Source organism: Salvelinus sp. IW2-2015, linkage group LG20, assembly GCF_002910315.2.
Source record: "Salvelinus sp. IW2-2015 linkage group LG20, ASM291031v2, whole genome shotgun sequence".
Lineage (NCBI taxonomy): Eukaryota > Metazoa > Chordata > Actinopteri > Salmoniformes > Salmonidae > Salvelinus > Salvelinus sp. IW2-2015.
In genome coordinates, this window is record NC_036860.1 from 58,643,551 (window position 1) to 58,659,659 (window position 16,109).

The 16,109-nt window shown below is 41.9% G+C and overlaps 1 protein-coding gene across 3 annotated transcripts in view; it reads right to left on the reverse strand.

Moving 5' to 3' along the window:
• The window catches only part of nnt (nicotinamide nucleotide transhydrogenase), a 68,035-nt gene that overhangs the window by 29,768 nt on the left and 22,158 nt on the right, over positions 1–16,109 (reverse strand). For all 3 annotated transcript variants that reach the window (XM_070449516.1, XM_070449515.1, XM_070449517.1), the window contains 5 exons: positions 13,391–13,437; positions 13,226–13,340; positions 3,444–3,554; positions 675–820; positions 123–318 (listed from right to left, as the gene is read on the reverse strand). In XM_070449516.1, coding sequence (XP_070305617.1) covers positions 123–318; positions 675–820; positions 3,444–3,554; positions 13,226–13,340; positions 13,391–13,437 — 615 coding nt within the window. The remainder of the gene's footprint in view (positions 1–122; positions 319–674; positions 821–3,443; positions 3,555–13,225; positions 13,341–13,390; positions 13,438–16,109) is intronic.

Genomic DNA, 16,109 nt, shown 5'->3' on the forward strand with positions numbered 1-16,109 from the left:
CAGTTTGAAGAAGACCACCACATGAGGACTACAGACCGCCACCTGCTGTTAGACAAGATGTTCAGACAGAACACTCAAACATACAAATGGCAGACACATTTAATTTACTGCCACACACTTACCAGCGGTGCCACCCACAGCCATGGCGGCACTCATCTGTGCCAGGAGTTCCGGGGTGGGCTTCAGGAAGCCCAGGGTGGCAGCGATGCCCCCCGCCACCCCCATCATACCCAGGGCATTACCCAGACGGGCAGTGGACTGGTTAGACAGACCAGCCAGGGCTCCCACACAGCACATACCAGAGCCCAGGTACATCATCTACAGAGAAAGGGATAAACACACAGCTGCATGTTCAGGAGGGCACACTATACTATAGCAACAAGTATTTTGCAATTCTAAAATTGGACAAGTCTAGGTAATGCATGCCTGTTTCACTCAAGTTTTCTGCCTACTTAAAGGTGTACTATGCAGAAATGTAAGAACTGGAAGCTTAGAAATAGCACACAAAGAACAGATATACTGCTTCTTAGACTTGCTTTCAATGAAAAATCTATAACACACATTTCTATGTTTATTTGGTCAGGTCGCCCAGAAAGTTACATATTGCAGCTTTAACAACCTACTGAACACAACTACTAACCCCGCCACTGGTTTGAGGGTTAGGTGATGCTCACCTGTTCAATGTTGTAGCCAGCCTGCATGGCAACTCCATAACCCCCAACGAACACCCCAGTGGGCAGTAAGTAGAGGTAGTTGTATTCTGGAGGGTCAGTGGGACGCTTGAACATGTCCAACATCTTCTTGGTGACCAGGAAACCACCTGAGAGTAAGAGAACAAACCCCGTCAAACTCAACCTGGTAGACAACGGTCTGCACATGCGCTCTTTGCAACCGCTTGGCATCTGACCACAAGGCATTACAGAGGGTAGTGGGTACGAACTCCCTGCCATCCAGGACCTCTATACCACGCAGTGTCAGAGGAAGGCACTAAAAATGGTCAAGGACTCCAGCCACACAAGTCAAAGACTGTAATCTCTGCTACCGCACGGCACCAAGTCTAGAACAAGCAGGACCCTTAACAGCTCTACCCCAAGCCATAAGACTTCTAAATGGTTAGTTAACCAAATAGCTACCCGGACTATCTGCATTGACCCTTTTTTATTGACTCATCACATTCGCTGCTGCTCCAGTTTATTATCGGTTATTATATTCCTAACTATAAAGAGTGTACAAAATATTAAGAACACCTTCCTAATATTAAGTTGCGCACCCCCCTTTTGCCCTCAGAACAGCCTCAATTCATCAGGGCATGGACTCTACAAGGTGTCGAAAGTGTTCCACAGGGATGCTGGCCCATGTTGACTCCCAATGCTTCCCACAGTCGTGTCAAGTTAGCTGGATGTCGATTGGATGGTGGACCTTTCTTGATTCACACAGAAAACGCTTGTGTGAAAAGAACTGCAATGCTGCTGGGTTTGACAAATTCAAACAGGTGCACCTGGAACCCACTACCATACCCCATTCAAAAGGTAGTTAAATATTTTGTCTTGCCCATTCACCCTCTGGCACACACACAATCCATGTGTCAATTGTCTCAAGGCTTGAAAATACTTATTTAACTTGTCTCCTCCCCTTCATCTACATTGATTGAAGTGGATTTAACAAGAGACATCAATAAGGGATCATAGCTTTCAACCTGGTCAGTCTCATGGAAAGAGCAGGTGGTCATGTTTTGTCCACTCTGAACGTACATATCTACCTCAAATACCTTGTACCCCTGCACAATAACCTTTGTATATAACCAAGTTATCGGTACTCATTGTGTATTTACTACTACGTGTTCTACTTTTCTATTATTTCTCTATTTTCTATCTCTGTATTTTTGGGAAAGGCTTGTTAGTAAGCATTTCACTGTTAGTCGACACCTGTTGTTTACGAAGCACGTGACAAATAAAATTTGACTTGAATGCTTCAGGCATAACAGGGTGAAGACTGCAATAAATAATATTTGAAATATTACGCTCTTATTTGAGTAAGTCATTAAAACTACACACAAAAGGTTAATGTAGTAGTCAGGGGTTTTCTTGGTGGAATCTCTCCCGATATAAACGACCAGACGGAACACTTCATTCTGTTGGGGCGGATCACGTTACGTTCCTTTGAGTTCTCTTCAACCCCACTACACCCAGACAGGTTATCCACTGGCTAACATCTGTCCACTTCAGTTGTATGGGCTAATTTTAGCCCAGCCCAGACCTCAATCACTTAAACACACGAATAATAAAAAAATGCAGACTGAGGCTTAGAGTCAATACATTCAGATTCAAGAATGAAACGGGCAGGTATTTAAGAAAAGCATGCGCAGGATTTTTCCATGCTCCCGCTATAAAAACACATGGAAATACAAAAGACTCTGGCTAGAGCCAGAGGAAGAAAAAACTATTCCTCGACCCCTGTCGTATAAGGAGCAGGTAGTCTATACATTTCAGAGCTAGTTTATGGAAACTAATATTGGAGGGTCATTTTTTGTGTATTCACTTGACAATATAAAACTTGTAGAAGAAGGGGTAGGAAAACAGACGGTGGAATGTCAGTTTTGATGTTAGTTAGGGTTTATGGGTGGCGCGGTAGACCACTAAGAAATGTTGCGTGTGGAATGGAAACCAACTGGACCTTTAAACTGAAATTAAACATCTGCTCTTTAAATAAAACAAATATAAATACATACATACATACATACATATATATATATATAAAAAGAGGTGGACTTCAAGCACGCTGGAGCACAAAAGAGATCTGAGAGTCATAACTGGTTATTACAGCAAATGGCAAAAATCTCCCATAATGCCCCAGTAACAGGGCTTTAAATCCCTGCCATGACCTTTGACCCTGCTAAGTAATCTGACCTATCAGAGGGCCCTCGCACACACTGAGACCTATGGACCTCTGCAGCTTTTGCCTTCGTGGCTGTCTAGAATCACGCACCAAAGACTTTTCTGAAACTACCGTTAAGTGACATTCCCTCATTTCTTCTCAGCAGAGCCAGACTAAGCCTGGTTTATAGCATGGCCGGTGCTCTTTTGAACATAACTCCGTAAGTTCCAGTTCAGGTATGGAATTCCTTATTTTCCACCTGAAGTGAGTCAGGGAACGTCTGCTCTCACCTGAACCATGACCAATTAAAGGTCACAGGTTAGAAAGAGGGCACAGTGGAGCAATAGCCTTACTTCACCTGCCACGATGCTCTACCAGTTTTATTAATAGATTGTCAAGTGAAATAAAATGGCCCTAAAGGGTCTGATATCCTTGTCTCTATCGTATTCGAAGATCTTATATGGGGACGAAGGGGGTACAATGTTGAGGTAATTGAAGCTCAGTTTGTCTGCTCCATTCACTGTCTGTTTTCACAGTTACTGTCTGGTTTAGTCCAAAGAGTCACTCACCAGCGATGTTGACTGAGGAGATGAAGGCAGCCGCGACAGCCAGGGTCTCGGCAGAGGAGGAGGGGGCGTAGCCACCCCCCATGAGAGACAGACCGCCCACAGCTGTCAAGCCTGTTAAAAAAAACACAGCTTAGATCACATGACAACCCATTCTATTCTGATCTTTTGCACAATTATTGGCAAAAAAAAGGATGTTATTGTTCAAAACACCAATTTTGTGGGAAAAGATCAGAATTGGGCTATCTGTGTAAACAGCCTTACACCCACGTGTTGAACTGATGACAAAATGACAGTACAAAACAAACATAATTATTGCTTACAGTTTACATACACCTTAGACAAATACATTTAAACTCAGTTTTTCACAATTACTGCCATTTTATTCTAGTAAAAATTCCCTGTCTTAGGTCAGTTAGGATCACCACTTTATTTTAAGAATGTGAAAATGTCAGAATAATAGTAGAATGATTTATTTCTTTCATCACATTCCCAGTGTGTCAGAAGTTTACATACACTCAATTAGTATTCGGTAGCATTGCCTTTAAATTGTTTAACTTGGGTTAAACGTTTCGGGTAGCCTTCCACAAGCTTCCCACAATAATTTGGGTGAATTTTGGCCCATTCCTCCTGACAGAGCTGGTGTAACTGAGTCAAGTTTGTAGGCCTCCTTGCTCGCACATGCTTTTTCAGTTCTGCCGACAAATTTTCTATAGGATTGAGGTCAGGGCTTTGTGATGGCCACTTCAATACCTTGACTTTGTTGTCCTTAAGCCCTTTTGCCACAACTTTGGAAGTATGCTTGGGGTCATTGTCCATTTGGAAGACCCATTTGCGACCAAGCTTTAACTTCCTGACTGATGTCTTGAGATGTTGCTGCAATATATCCACAATTTTCCTTTCTCATGATGCCATTTATTTTGTGAAGTGCACCAGTCCCTCCTACAGCAAAGCACCCCCACAACATGATGCTGCCACCCCCGTGCTTCACGGTTGGGATGGTGGTCTTCGGCTTGCAAGCCTCCCCCTTTTTCCTCCAAACATAACGATGGTTATTATGGCCAAACAGTTCTATTTTTGTTTCATCAGACCAGAGGACATTTCTCCAAAAAGTATGATCTTTGTCCCCATGTGCAGTTGCAAATTGTAGTCTGGCTTTTTTATGGCAGTTTTGGAGCAGTGACTTCTTCCTTGCTGAGTGGCCTTTCAGGTTATGTCGATATAGGACTTGTTTTACTGTGGATATAGATACTTTTGTACCCGTTTCCTCTAGCATCTTCACAAGGTCCTTTGCTGTTGTTCTGAGATTGATTTGCACTTTTCGTACCAAAGTATGCTCATCTCTAGGAGACAGAACGCGTCTCCTTCCTGAGCGGTATGACGGCTGCGTGGTCCCATGGTGTTTATACTTGCGTACTATTGTTTGTACAGATGAACGTGGTACCTTCAATCGTTTGGAAATTGCTCCCAAGGTTTAACCAGACTTGGAGGTCTACACATTTTTTCCTGAGGTCTTGGCTGAAATGTTTTATTTTCCCATGATGTCAAGCAAAGAGGCACTGAGTTTGAAGGCAGGCCTTGAAATACATCCACACCTCCAATTGACTCAAATTATGTCAATTAGCCTATCAGAAGCTTCTAAATGCATGACAATTTGCTGGAATTTTCCTAGCTGTTTAATGGCACAGTCAACTTAGTGTATGTAAACTTCTGACCCACTGGAATTGTGATACAGTGAATTATAAGTAAAATAATCTGTCTGTAAAGAATTGTTGGGAAAATTACTTGTGTCATGCACAAAGTAGATGTCCTAACCGACTTGAAAAACTATAGTTTGTTTAACAAGAAATTGGTGGCGTGGTTGAAAAACGAGTTTTAATGACTCCAACCTAAGTGTATGTAAACTTCCGACTTCAACTGTATGTACCCAATTGCCTTGTCAGACAAAAACAGCTTAATTACATTTGAAGTGCTGTGAAGACAGGTATGTTTTACACATTAGAGCACAGCTGTACAGCTTAATGTGGAAATTGTCAGAGCACAGAGGGAATCCTGATAACTATCAGCCCTATATTGACTTACAAATGCTGCCTGCTGTACTGTAGTGAACACCACAACAACAGGCTCGTCAGACCGAGCCAACAGGCTCACAGTCATGCATTTGTGTTTCTGAATGACTGGTTGAGATTTTCCTGACTGTCCCTTTCTGGAACTCCACAGTAACAATTAGTCACAGACAGACAGACCAGGGGTTGAATTAAAAGGTGCACTGCACACTACCTCAGTGACACAGGAAATACATACAACAGGCAATTAGGTTAGAAAATTCTATTCACACACTCAAAAAGCGAGACATGCTGTTCACTCACACTATCCTCGACACGTTGCCCACAAGGTGAACTTTGAAACCTTTATGCCATCAGATACCCACCTGAAGTTTTCCTCCCTTGAAAAAGAGGGTGATTTACTCCACCATCAATATGAGGTTACATTTGGAAGGGGCGTCATAATCAGGCCATTGAGATCAGACATAGGCTACCTGACCAAATAGACACCAATACCACCTACCTCCTGCTGACTTATCAAGACAGCTCTTAGATAGTCAGCCAGTGATATCTATATTGATCACATAAACCCACACACAATAGAGATGAGGTCCCATGGGAGTTGCATCACATCTCACCTAGAGCAAGACTTCAGAAAGGACAGACTTTGTGAGTCAATAGTTTCAGGTAGATTAAAGAGACTGTCAAGAGACTGGAGGATGGCGCCATAACTGCCATTGGGCAAAACCAAAGGTTCCCTATCAAAAGTAACCCAACGCTCTAGACGGAGTGACACCCACTTCTCTCTCCCTCATGAAATTCCAAATTCCTTTATGCTTCACTAACGTCTCGGGCTCTTAAAACTTTTTTACATTTGGCACAACAATAAGAATTCCAATTTCTTCAAAGTTTCCACTTCTTTGCATGACCAAAATAAAAGGCATTGTTTAGGTAATGCCAAATATGCGGGGAACACACCCAAGAGAGAATGTGTGAGGATAAAGACTGACTAGGGTGGGGGGGGGTGTGTAGTAGTGATGGGAGAAAAAAAAAAAAAAAATCATAGCTACATATTGCAATATTCTTTTTCGACAATATAGCGTATTTGACTCCTTTTTTCCCATCCCTAATGTAGGTAGCTTACCTAGCGGTAGTCGGCTGTGCCAAAACTCTGGTATTTTTCATCGTATAGCTTGTTCTCCTTTTTAAAATAGTTATCCAACATGTTCAGTACTTTTATTTCCCTGACTTATCAAAACTATTTCTCATGCTCTCTCGTCTCTCTGCAGCAGACATCAGTGTTGTGTTCGAGACCACCTGAAGCAGAACTGATTTAAGACCAAGACCGGAGCGAATCGAGTCAGAGTCAAGACCGAGGGGGACGAGGAGTCCGAGAGAGTCAAGACCAGAAAATTGCAAGTCCAATTCAAGATCATGATTGTAATTTTGTCAAGTCACCACCATAATAAGAGTTCAAAATGTCCAGTATTTCTGTGTTCATATTTCAGGAGAACATATGGATTCTTTAGACATTCAGAATGGTGAAAAAAATGCATGCTGAGGGCAAATAGAGCCACTTTACAAGTTGTTACTAACCCAAACACAGTGGGGAACAACGAGGGCCTTCTAGCCCTTCAGAGAAGAGCTAAGGATTTAGAAAATAATACAATTATAATATTTTCAACGGTGTTCTGCTTTAATCCCTTCGGTTTTTGTTGGAAAGGGTTAACTAACACTGGAGAAAAAAGATCCAAATCAGGATTTGTTTTGGTGGCCTCTGGGGAGATAAATCTAGCTAGCTATATCAGCCATTGGCTAGGCCATCTGCCATTGAACTGTATTTGGGCAAAATTTTGGAGTGACAGCAGAATCAACCAATCCCATTTTGACTTGTAATGGGTAGGACCGTTTTTACAAAAACCTTCTGCCTTCTCCAAGGCCAACAGGTCACTGCACAATAGTGAGCAGTAGTTTTCTCACGGTCTAGCTAGCTTTTGTTTTAGGCTAGTTTGCAGTTTCAAATGATCATCATCTCATGATGAAAACTATGTTTATTGCAGCTTGGTTGCTGTTGTTAGCCATCTCTTTGAAAATAACTTGTGTGTGAAACATTGTTGCATTTAAACTTTAGATCACCGGTTACATTGTGTGCTGAACATTAATATGTTTTTTGCAAGGGGAAGTAATAGTTGTACATTTTGATTGGGAAATGCTTAGCCTAATGGTTGTGTTTTTGTATTCTTAGGATTGGGACTTACTGGCCTTTTATGTGAGTGAATGACTGCTTATCCTTTAACCTCATGCTGTGTGTGACTGATGTCTTTCTAGCAGCCCTATGTGTCTCACTAAAAGTGCACTCTCCTACATTGAGGGCCCGGTTATTAAGTTCACTGTCCTTTCAGCATCCTTTCACGTGTCACTGTTGGTGATAGTGAGGGCGTTAGGCTACCATAAGTTGCGTAAGCAGTACGATTGTGGTTGTTGGCAGCATTATCTGTGTTCTCTCTGTGTGAGTGGCAGCCTGAAGCTCAAATCAGCCTCAGGGCTGTTTGATTCAGTTGGGGACATTAAGTGATGCTATGTTTCTGTTTGCTACAAGGTGTTGGACAAATTGTTTTCCCCACTGAAGGCCTAGGTCCAATAGCCACAGTTCGCCACTGCACAAAACATGTCTATAATAAATATAAAGACTGTTACAATTCCTCCCAGTCTCCCCTTACTAATAGTGAGCATGCAACTTTTAAACAATTCCCCCCACTCTTCCCTACCAGGGAATCAAGGAAATAATATAGTAATGTTACGAGTAAAGTAGGAGGCCCAAGTTTCAATAGGCGATAAGATGTTTCATGAAGGAGTGTATATATTTGGCCTTGCGCAGCAGTTTTATGCACTGACTGAATGGAAGCTGATAATTACTGTATGATTTTTTTACTGTGCTGGTATCGGGAAGAAATTACGAGTTCTCAATGACCGGTTTAGAGCAATACAACACTGGCAGACATTGTGAGCAATATCTTTGGAACATCAAATCGCAATAGAATTGCAGTAATACATATAGTATTGTGAGAATCACAATACATACCATACCAGCATCTAATTATCATGAACACCTCTACGACACCATTCTATATACATCTGGCCCTTCTTTGGACACTGTGCTAACAAACCTCCAAACGAGCTTCAATGCCATACAACACTCCTTCCGTGGCCTCCAACTGCTTTTAAATGCTAGTAAAACTAAGTGCATGCTCTTCAACCGATTGCTGCCCGCACCGTCCCGCCCGACCAGCATCACTACTCTGGATGGTTCTGACTTAGAATATGTGGACAACTACAAATACCTAGGAGTCTGGTTAGACTGTAAACTCTCCTTCCAGACTCACATTAAGCATCTCCAATCCAAAATTAAATCTAGAATCGGCTTCCTATTTCGCAAACAAAGCCTCCTTCACTCATGCTGCCAAACATACCCTCGTAAAACTGACTATCCTACCGATCCTTGACGATGTCATTTAAAAAATAGCCTCCAACACTCTACTCAGCAAACTGGATGTAGTCTATCACAGTGCCATCAGTTTTGTCACCAAAGCCCCATATACTACCCACCACTGCGACCTGTATGCTCTCGTTGGCTGGCCCTCGCTTCATATTTGTCACCAAGCCCACTGGCTCCAGGTCATCTATAAGTCTTTGCTAGGTAAAGCCCCGCCTTATCTCAGCTCACTGGTGACCATAGCAACACCCACCCGTAGCACACGCTCCAGCAGGTATATTTCACTGGTCATCCCCAAAGCCAACACTTCCTTTAGCTGCCTTTCCTTCCAGTTCTCTGCTGCCAATGACTGGAACGAATTGCAAAAATCACTGAAGCTGGAGTCTTATATCTCCCTCTAACTTTAAGCATCAGCTGTCAGAGCAGCTTACCGATCACTGTACCTGTACACAGCCAATCTGTAAATAGTACACCCAACTACCTCACCCCCATATTGTTACTTATCCTCTTGCTCTTTTGCACCCCAGTATCTCTACTTGCACATCATCATCTCCACATCACTCGTGTTAATGCTAAATTTTAATTATTTTGCCTCTATGGCCTATTTATTGCCTACCTCCCTACATCTGCACACACTGTACATAGATTTTTCTATTGTGTTATTGACTGCACGTTTGTTTATGTGTACCTCTGTGTTGTTGTTTTTGGTCGCACTGCTTTGCTTTATCTTGGCCAGGTCGCAGTTGTAAATGAGAACTTGTTCTCAACTGGACTACCTGGTTAAATAAAGGTGAAATAAAATAAAAAATACTATATTATCGTGAGATCCCTGGTAATTCCCAGCAATAACATGTAGAGTGTGGCCTAATAAAGCAGTCGACAGGAACTGTGCAGTAGGTCCAGGGAGATAATTGCTACATTGGATGCCGCCATCACGCCTTCTCTGAAGTTGGCATCTGTGGCGACATGAAGGGGGCTTTAATGTTGGGCCACCATGGTCTCATTAACAACCAAGTCTTTCCTGGTTCCTGGACCCAGACCCCGGTCGTGACCGACTGTCCTACCGCCGAAGGGAAGAACAAGGAAATGCTTAACGAAGTACCAGATACCACAGCCAGCTTGTCACTTCCGCCCGTGTCAAGAATAATCAACATGCTGCAAGCGGACACACACCCTCTCATGTTAATGAAGTAGTTGGAGGGTGAGAAAGAGGGTAAGGGGCAACAAATAACCAGGGATGCAAACTGGGGAAGGCCCAAAAAGGTGACTTTTTTGGGGTTTGCACTGAAATCCCAGCTAGGGGGAAATGCAGGTTAACTAATTAAACAAAGAATAGGATCTACATGATCAGTGTCTGTGTGTAAAATAAGTGCTTCATTTGAACCTAACTCATAGCTAAAAAATGTAAAGAAAGCAATCCAATGTTATTTGTTGCCTAGACTTTACTGCAAAATGACACTCAAGTCTTGAGAAAAAAGCAATACACTAATATTGCAGTTAGCCATGATAGCCTTTATAATAGAAAGCTTGTGACCACACACATAAATATTGCACTTGGGGGGAAAAACATCTTAAAGTCGAAATAGAATGAAACAAACAGGCATTCTATTTTTGCACTATTATATAGTGGCCACTAAAGACATCGATCAAGTGCACAAAAATAACTTTCACTGAGTAAAACAACGTGTGTTACTGTCAAGTTCAACACAACAAAAACATTATCTTTGGGCTACACTGCACATTATTACATTGTACACTTTCTGCCTGTGAACATCGGGTCTACAATGTGCCAGCAAAAGTGAGAAAGAGGGAAAGTGGTGTGGTGTTCCTTTCACCTCTATAGTGGCATCCAGTTCAGCCAGGCCCAGCTCCAGCTACACTTGATCCCTGAATCCACTTTTTTAACAAGCAACGCCTCATTTTCACCTAATTCTCTCATTCTGAAAATGAACCACATACTGTAGAGGAAAAACATTAGTTGGTAAGCTAGTTAACATTTCACACAGATTGCCAGGGTCCAGTAAGAAACTAACACGTTAGAACGTGAGGAACGGTAAGGAGTCGTATACCAGTTAATACTATAGAGAATTGGTTAGGTTACTAATGTTAGCTCATCTGATGATGTAACGTTAGCTGTCTGACTTTATTAGCAAGCAAATTTTCACATCATTAACTTAATTATTTGATCAGATTTGGCTAATGTTGCTCAACATTTCTCTGGCTAGCTACGGAGAATTCGATCAAGCTAGCAAGATAACGTTACTTCTTAAGGATTGGCGTTCTGTCAACGGGACAGTTGTAAATCATGCAGCACGTTATCAAGATCGCAAATTTTAGAGAAACAACAAATGTCGGTAGATATAAGTGTCTTATATCAGCTGAAAGCTTAAATTCTTGTTAATATAACTGCACTGTCCAATTTACAGTAGTTATTACTGCGAAAAAATGCCATGCTATTGTTTGAGAGCTCCTAACAACAAAACACTTTTTTCTTCGTGATAGGTTTGACAAATCCACCTCTGAAGGTCAAATGTGTACTTACATTCTGTAACAAGACTTATTTTGTCAGAGAGCGACACCTTCATGGCACGCCGATGACGCGGGCGGCCATCACTTGAACGACTGTATCTTTGTCAAATAAGCACCAAATCGGGGTCAAACAAAGCTAGCTAGATAGCCAATGAGCTGGCCTTTACGGGAGTATCCATGTATATGTAGTCAAATGTACCTACTAATCTTGTACAACAGCATGCCTTTTCATTTTGGAAAAAATAAGGATATTCAGAGTTATGAAGTTATGAAAACTGGTTGTTTTCTTCTACCAAATCTATTGTGTTATATTCTCCTACATTCAATTCACATTTCCACAAACTTCAAAGTGTTTCCTTTCAAATGGTACCAAGAATATGCATATCCTTGCTTCAGGGCCTGAGCTACAGGCAGTTAGATCTGGGAATGTCATTTAGGCGAAAATTGGAAAAAACGGGACTATCCCTAAGAAGTTTAACAATGCTAATACTTGTTCCACCACACTTTCTCTCTCACCTCAAACTTTCCAAATGCCAGTAGTTTTTCGGTTACAGCTCATGAAGTATGCTTCATCACCTTCTCACCCCCGTCTCCTTGGTCAGGCTTCTCACCTAACGCTATCTCTTCGTTAACTGGCAAGCTGCCTTTCCAGAGTGTGCGCTGATGCTGTAACTAGTAAGTTGGTTGTCTCTTCTTCAATCGCGTGCTGCGCTGCATTCTGTTATGTAAATGATTGGCTGAGCCTTGGATACAGCAGCTAGTATTGCTCCAAATGCACATCACTTGTTTGCTCACAGCCCCCCCCCCCCCCAAAAAAAATTCTCATCCGATCTACACAAATCACGCAGGTCACCCATTTTGGATTCAAAACGGCGAATTTCGCTGAAAGGTGACTAGTCTGCGTGCCTGAATAACGCCACAGACATCAGTACGCAAATTAATGTCTTCTTCATCTAGGACAGAGTAATGATCAAATGTCTTGTCGGCATTATCAAAGCATTGAGTTACCATTTTATCAGCCTAATAATCAGTTTCTATTTTATTTACAAAGAAATATTCAATTACAGATTAATCTACTATAATCTATTAGCCTATATTCAGAGTGGAACCTGAGACCTATATTTTTAGTTGCTTGAAGCGGATCTCAACTCTGGAGTAGAAGCGTTTTAAATCATCCAGACTACAAGGATCATGAATAATTTCCTGTTCCCTCCAGGTCTTACTCATCACTGAGAAGAGAGGACCTGCAGGTGTAGAGGTAGAGGTAGATTTAACCTCCACATCTGTAAAGGAATCTCCTCTGGACAGCATGCTTTTTATGGACTAGTAAATCAAATTAATAACATCTGAGTTTAAAAACTGGATTTATTCTCATTTGAAGCCAAATGAGAATAAAAGTGATGTAATAGGCATATATGCATTTTCATCAGTTGGTTACTAAAATACAAAATAATGACTTGCCTATGTTTAGTCTTGCCTTTCGTGAACTAACACCCAACTTTCATATTTATTTATACTTTTTTTCTAATAGCACTGACTTTGCTGATAGAACACATTTTTCCTCCAAGTAGCTATGACAGATGTGTTGTTGTCCCACCTAGCCATCTTAAGATTAATGCCCTAAGTCGCTCTGGCTAAAGGACTAAAATCTAAATGTAAAATGTAGTCTTCTTTGCACTGTGTCCATTTCATTAATAGGAGTCTTCATAAACACTCACCAGAGATGGCGTTGGTGACGGACATGAGTGGGGAGTGAAGGGCTGGGCTCACCCCCCACACCGTGTGGTAGCCCACAATGGTAGCCAGGCCGAAGATGGTCACCATCTGAGTGAAGGCTGCATTGGGCTGTCTCTTATACACATCTAGATGTGTATAAGAGACAGGGCTGCATTGGGCGCAGCTAGGCCCAGGCCTAACATGGTGCCAAGACCTGAGAGGGGGAAAGGGTTAATAAATAACTTAACACTAGCCCATGCTACATATCTAAAGTCCATATGTAATATAGCTAAAGGCTTTTTAACAATTCAAATGCAAGCAAAAACATTTTTATGATAATCATTGATCGTCATAAGGTGTTGAATTGAATTAGGCCATGTCATAGGAGGCACACTAGACATTATAGAGTAGAAATGCTGACTCTCTAATGTCTACTAATTTTCTTAAGTGAGGACAAGAGACAGACACGTTGCCGTTAGCAATTTATCTAGGCGCAATTACAGACAGCAACCCAAGTATGGTGGTGGTACACGACGCGCCGACCACAGCCAACCTAGAACGAGCTGCTTGGGGGTACGTGTGAACGGGGTTTACAGGCCTGCTGTCTCCAGTCGCCACTACCAGAGCAAGTGTCTGTGGGAAACAGCTACAGCACTACTTCAGACAGACACAGCAGGCGGAGGGAGGGCTCGACATCCCACATTTTATTAGTCCCAGTTTCCTGGCACTAAGGGGCTGCTGGTGGTGGTTTGGGCTGGTTAGGGTTGAGAGGGAGGGAGGGAGGGGGCATGTTTGGTTAGATTGAGCTCTAATTAGGTGACCAATCCTAATTTCAAAGGGAATCTCCTCCTCTCTGGCTTCTCGCATGGTTGATCCGGTGGTCGGGACATCACGATGGTCCAGCAGCACCTTCCTTGGCTTCAGCAGGGAGATACGGAGCAAACTCACTCAAGAAAGAACAGGAAGATGAATGTGCCGTTTGTTAATTTCAGGGTGTTTATTTACGTGTAAACTCAGTTGTGGCTCATTTATCTGACTGTTGGGGAAGGAGGACATGTTCTCTGGATCTCTTTGATGTGATTCCAGAACAGAACAGAGACGACAGTTACTGCCTGCCTCGTCTGTAACCAATAGAAATAATCTGCAGGGATTTCTGTTCAGAGTAGCTTTTATGTCTGATCACGACTGTTGCTGCTCTCAGAATGGGGTCACAGCTCACCTTTCCCACATAAGTCAGATATGCAGAAGACTTGTGTGTGTGTTAGTAGAGAACGTAACTATGTAATGAATGTGGTAATAAAACATTAACAGGCTGCTTTTAACCCCCCCGCCATAGTCCTGTTAACCCAGGTCGGGGTGAGGAGAGCGAGACCACCATAGGAGCTCAGAGAGACTCATGACACGGCTCAGTTTAGGGGCCATTATCCTGACAGCCAGGGTTGTTCTGCATCCTCTGCTTTCTGCGATGTCAGCCATTTTAATCCCCTTACATTATAATTAAGTAAACGACTGACTTAATTTACATAAGTATTCACATCCCTGAGTCAACACATCGTTGGCAGTGATTACAGCTGTGAGTCTTTCTGGGTAAGTCTCTAAGAGCTTTGCACCCTTGGATTGTACAATATTTTCCCATTATTATTTTCAAAATTCTTCAAGCTCTGTCAAATTGGTTGTTGATCATTGCTAGACAATCATTTTCAAATTTTGCCATAGATGTTCTAGCAGATTTAAGTAAAATCTGTAACTCGGCCACTAAGGAACATTCACTGTCATCTTGGTAAGCAATTCCAGTGTAGAATTGGCCTTGTGTTTTAAGGTTATTGTCCTGCTTTAAAGGTGAATAAATCTCCCGGTGTCTGGTGGAAAGCAGACAACCAGGTTTTCCTCTAGCATTTTGCCTGTGCTTTGCTCCATTACGTTTCTTTTTTATCCTGAAAAACTCCCCAGTCCTTAATGATTACAAGCAGTCCTTATCCATAACATGATGCAGCCACCACTATGCTTAAATATGGAGAGTGGAACTCAGTAATGTGTTGTATTGGATTTGCCCCAAACATAACACTTTGTATTCAGGACAAAAAGTTAAATTGCTTTGCCACATTTTTTGCAGTATTACTTTAGTGCCAAACAGGATGCATGTTTTGGAATATATTTGTATTCTGTACAGGCTTCCTTCTTTTCACTCTGTCAGTTAGCTTAGTATTGTGGAGTAACTACAGTTTACTATCACAGCCATTAAACTCTAACGGCTTTAAAGTCACCATTGCATTGGCCTAATGGTTAAATCCCTGAGCGGTTTCCTTCCTCTCCGGCAACTGAGTTAGTAAGGATGCATGCATCTTTGTAGTAACTGAGTGTATTGATACACCATCCAAAGTTTAATTAATAACTTCAACATGCTCAAACAGATATTCAATGTCTGCTTTTTATTTTTTACCCATCTATCAATAGGTGCCCTTTGCGAGGCATTAGAAAACCTCCCTGATGTTCGTGGTTGAATCTGTGTTTGAAACTCACTGCACGACAGAGACCTTACAGATAATGTGTGGGGGATAGGTAGTCAGACGATAGGTAGTCATTCTAAAATATATGTTCAACACTATTATTGAGTCCATGTAACTTATTGTGTGACTTGTTAAGCAAATGTTAACTCCTGAACTTATTTAGGATTGCCCTAACAAAGGTATTGAATACTTACTGACTCATGACATTTCAGCCTTTCATTTGTAAACATTTTGAAAAACATAATCCTACTTTGACATTATTGAGTATTGTGTGTAGGCCAGTGACCAAAAAATCTAAATGTAATCCATTTTAAATGCAGGCTGTAACGCAACAAAATGTGGAACAATTCAAGGGGTGTGAATACTTTCTAAAGGCACT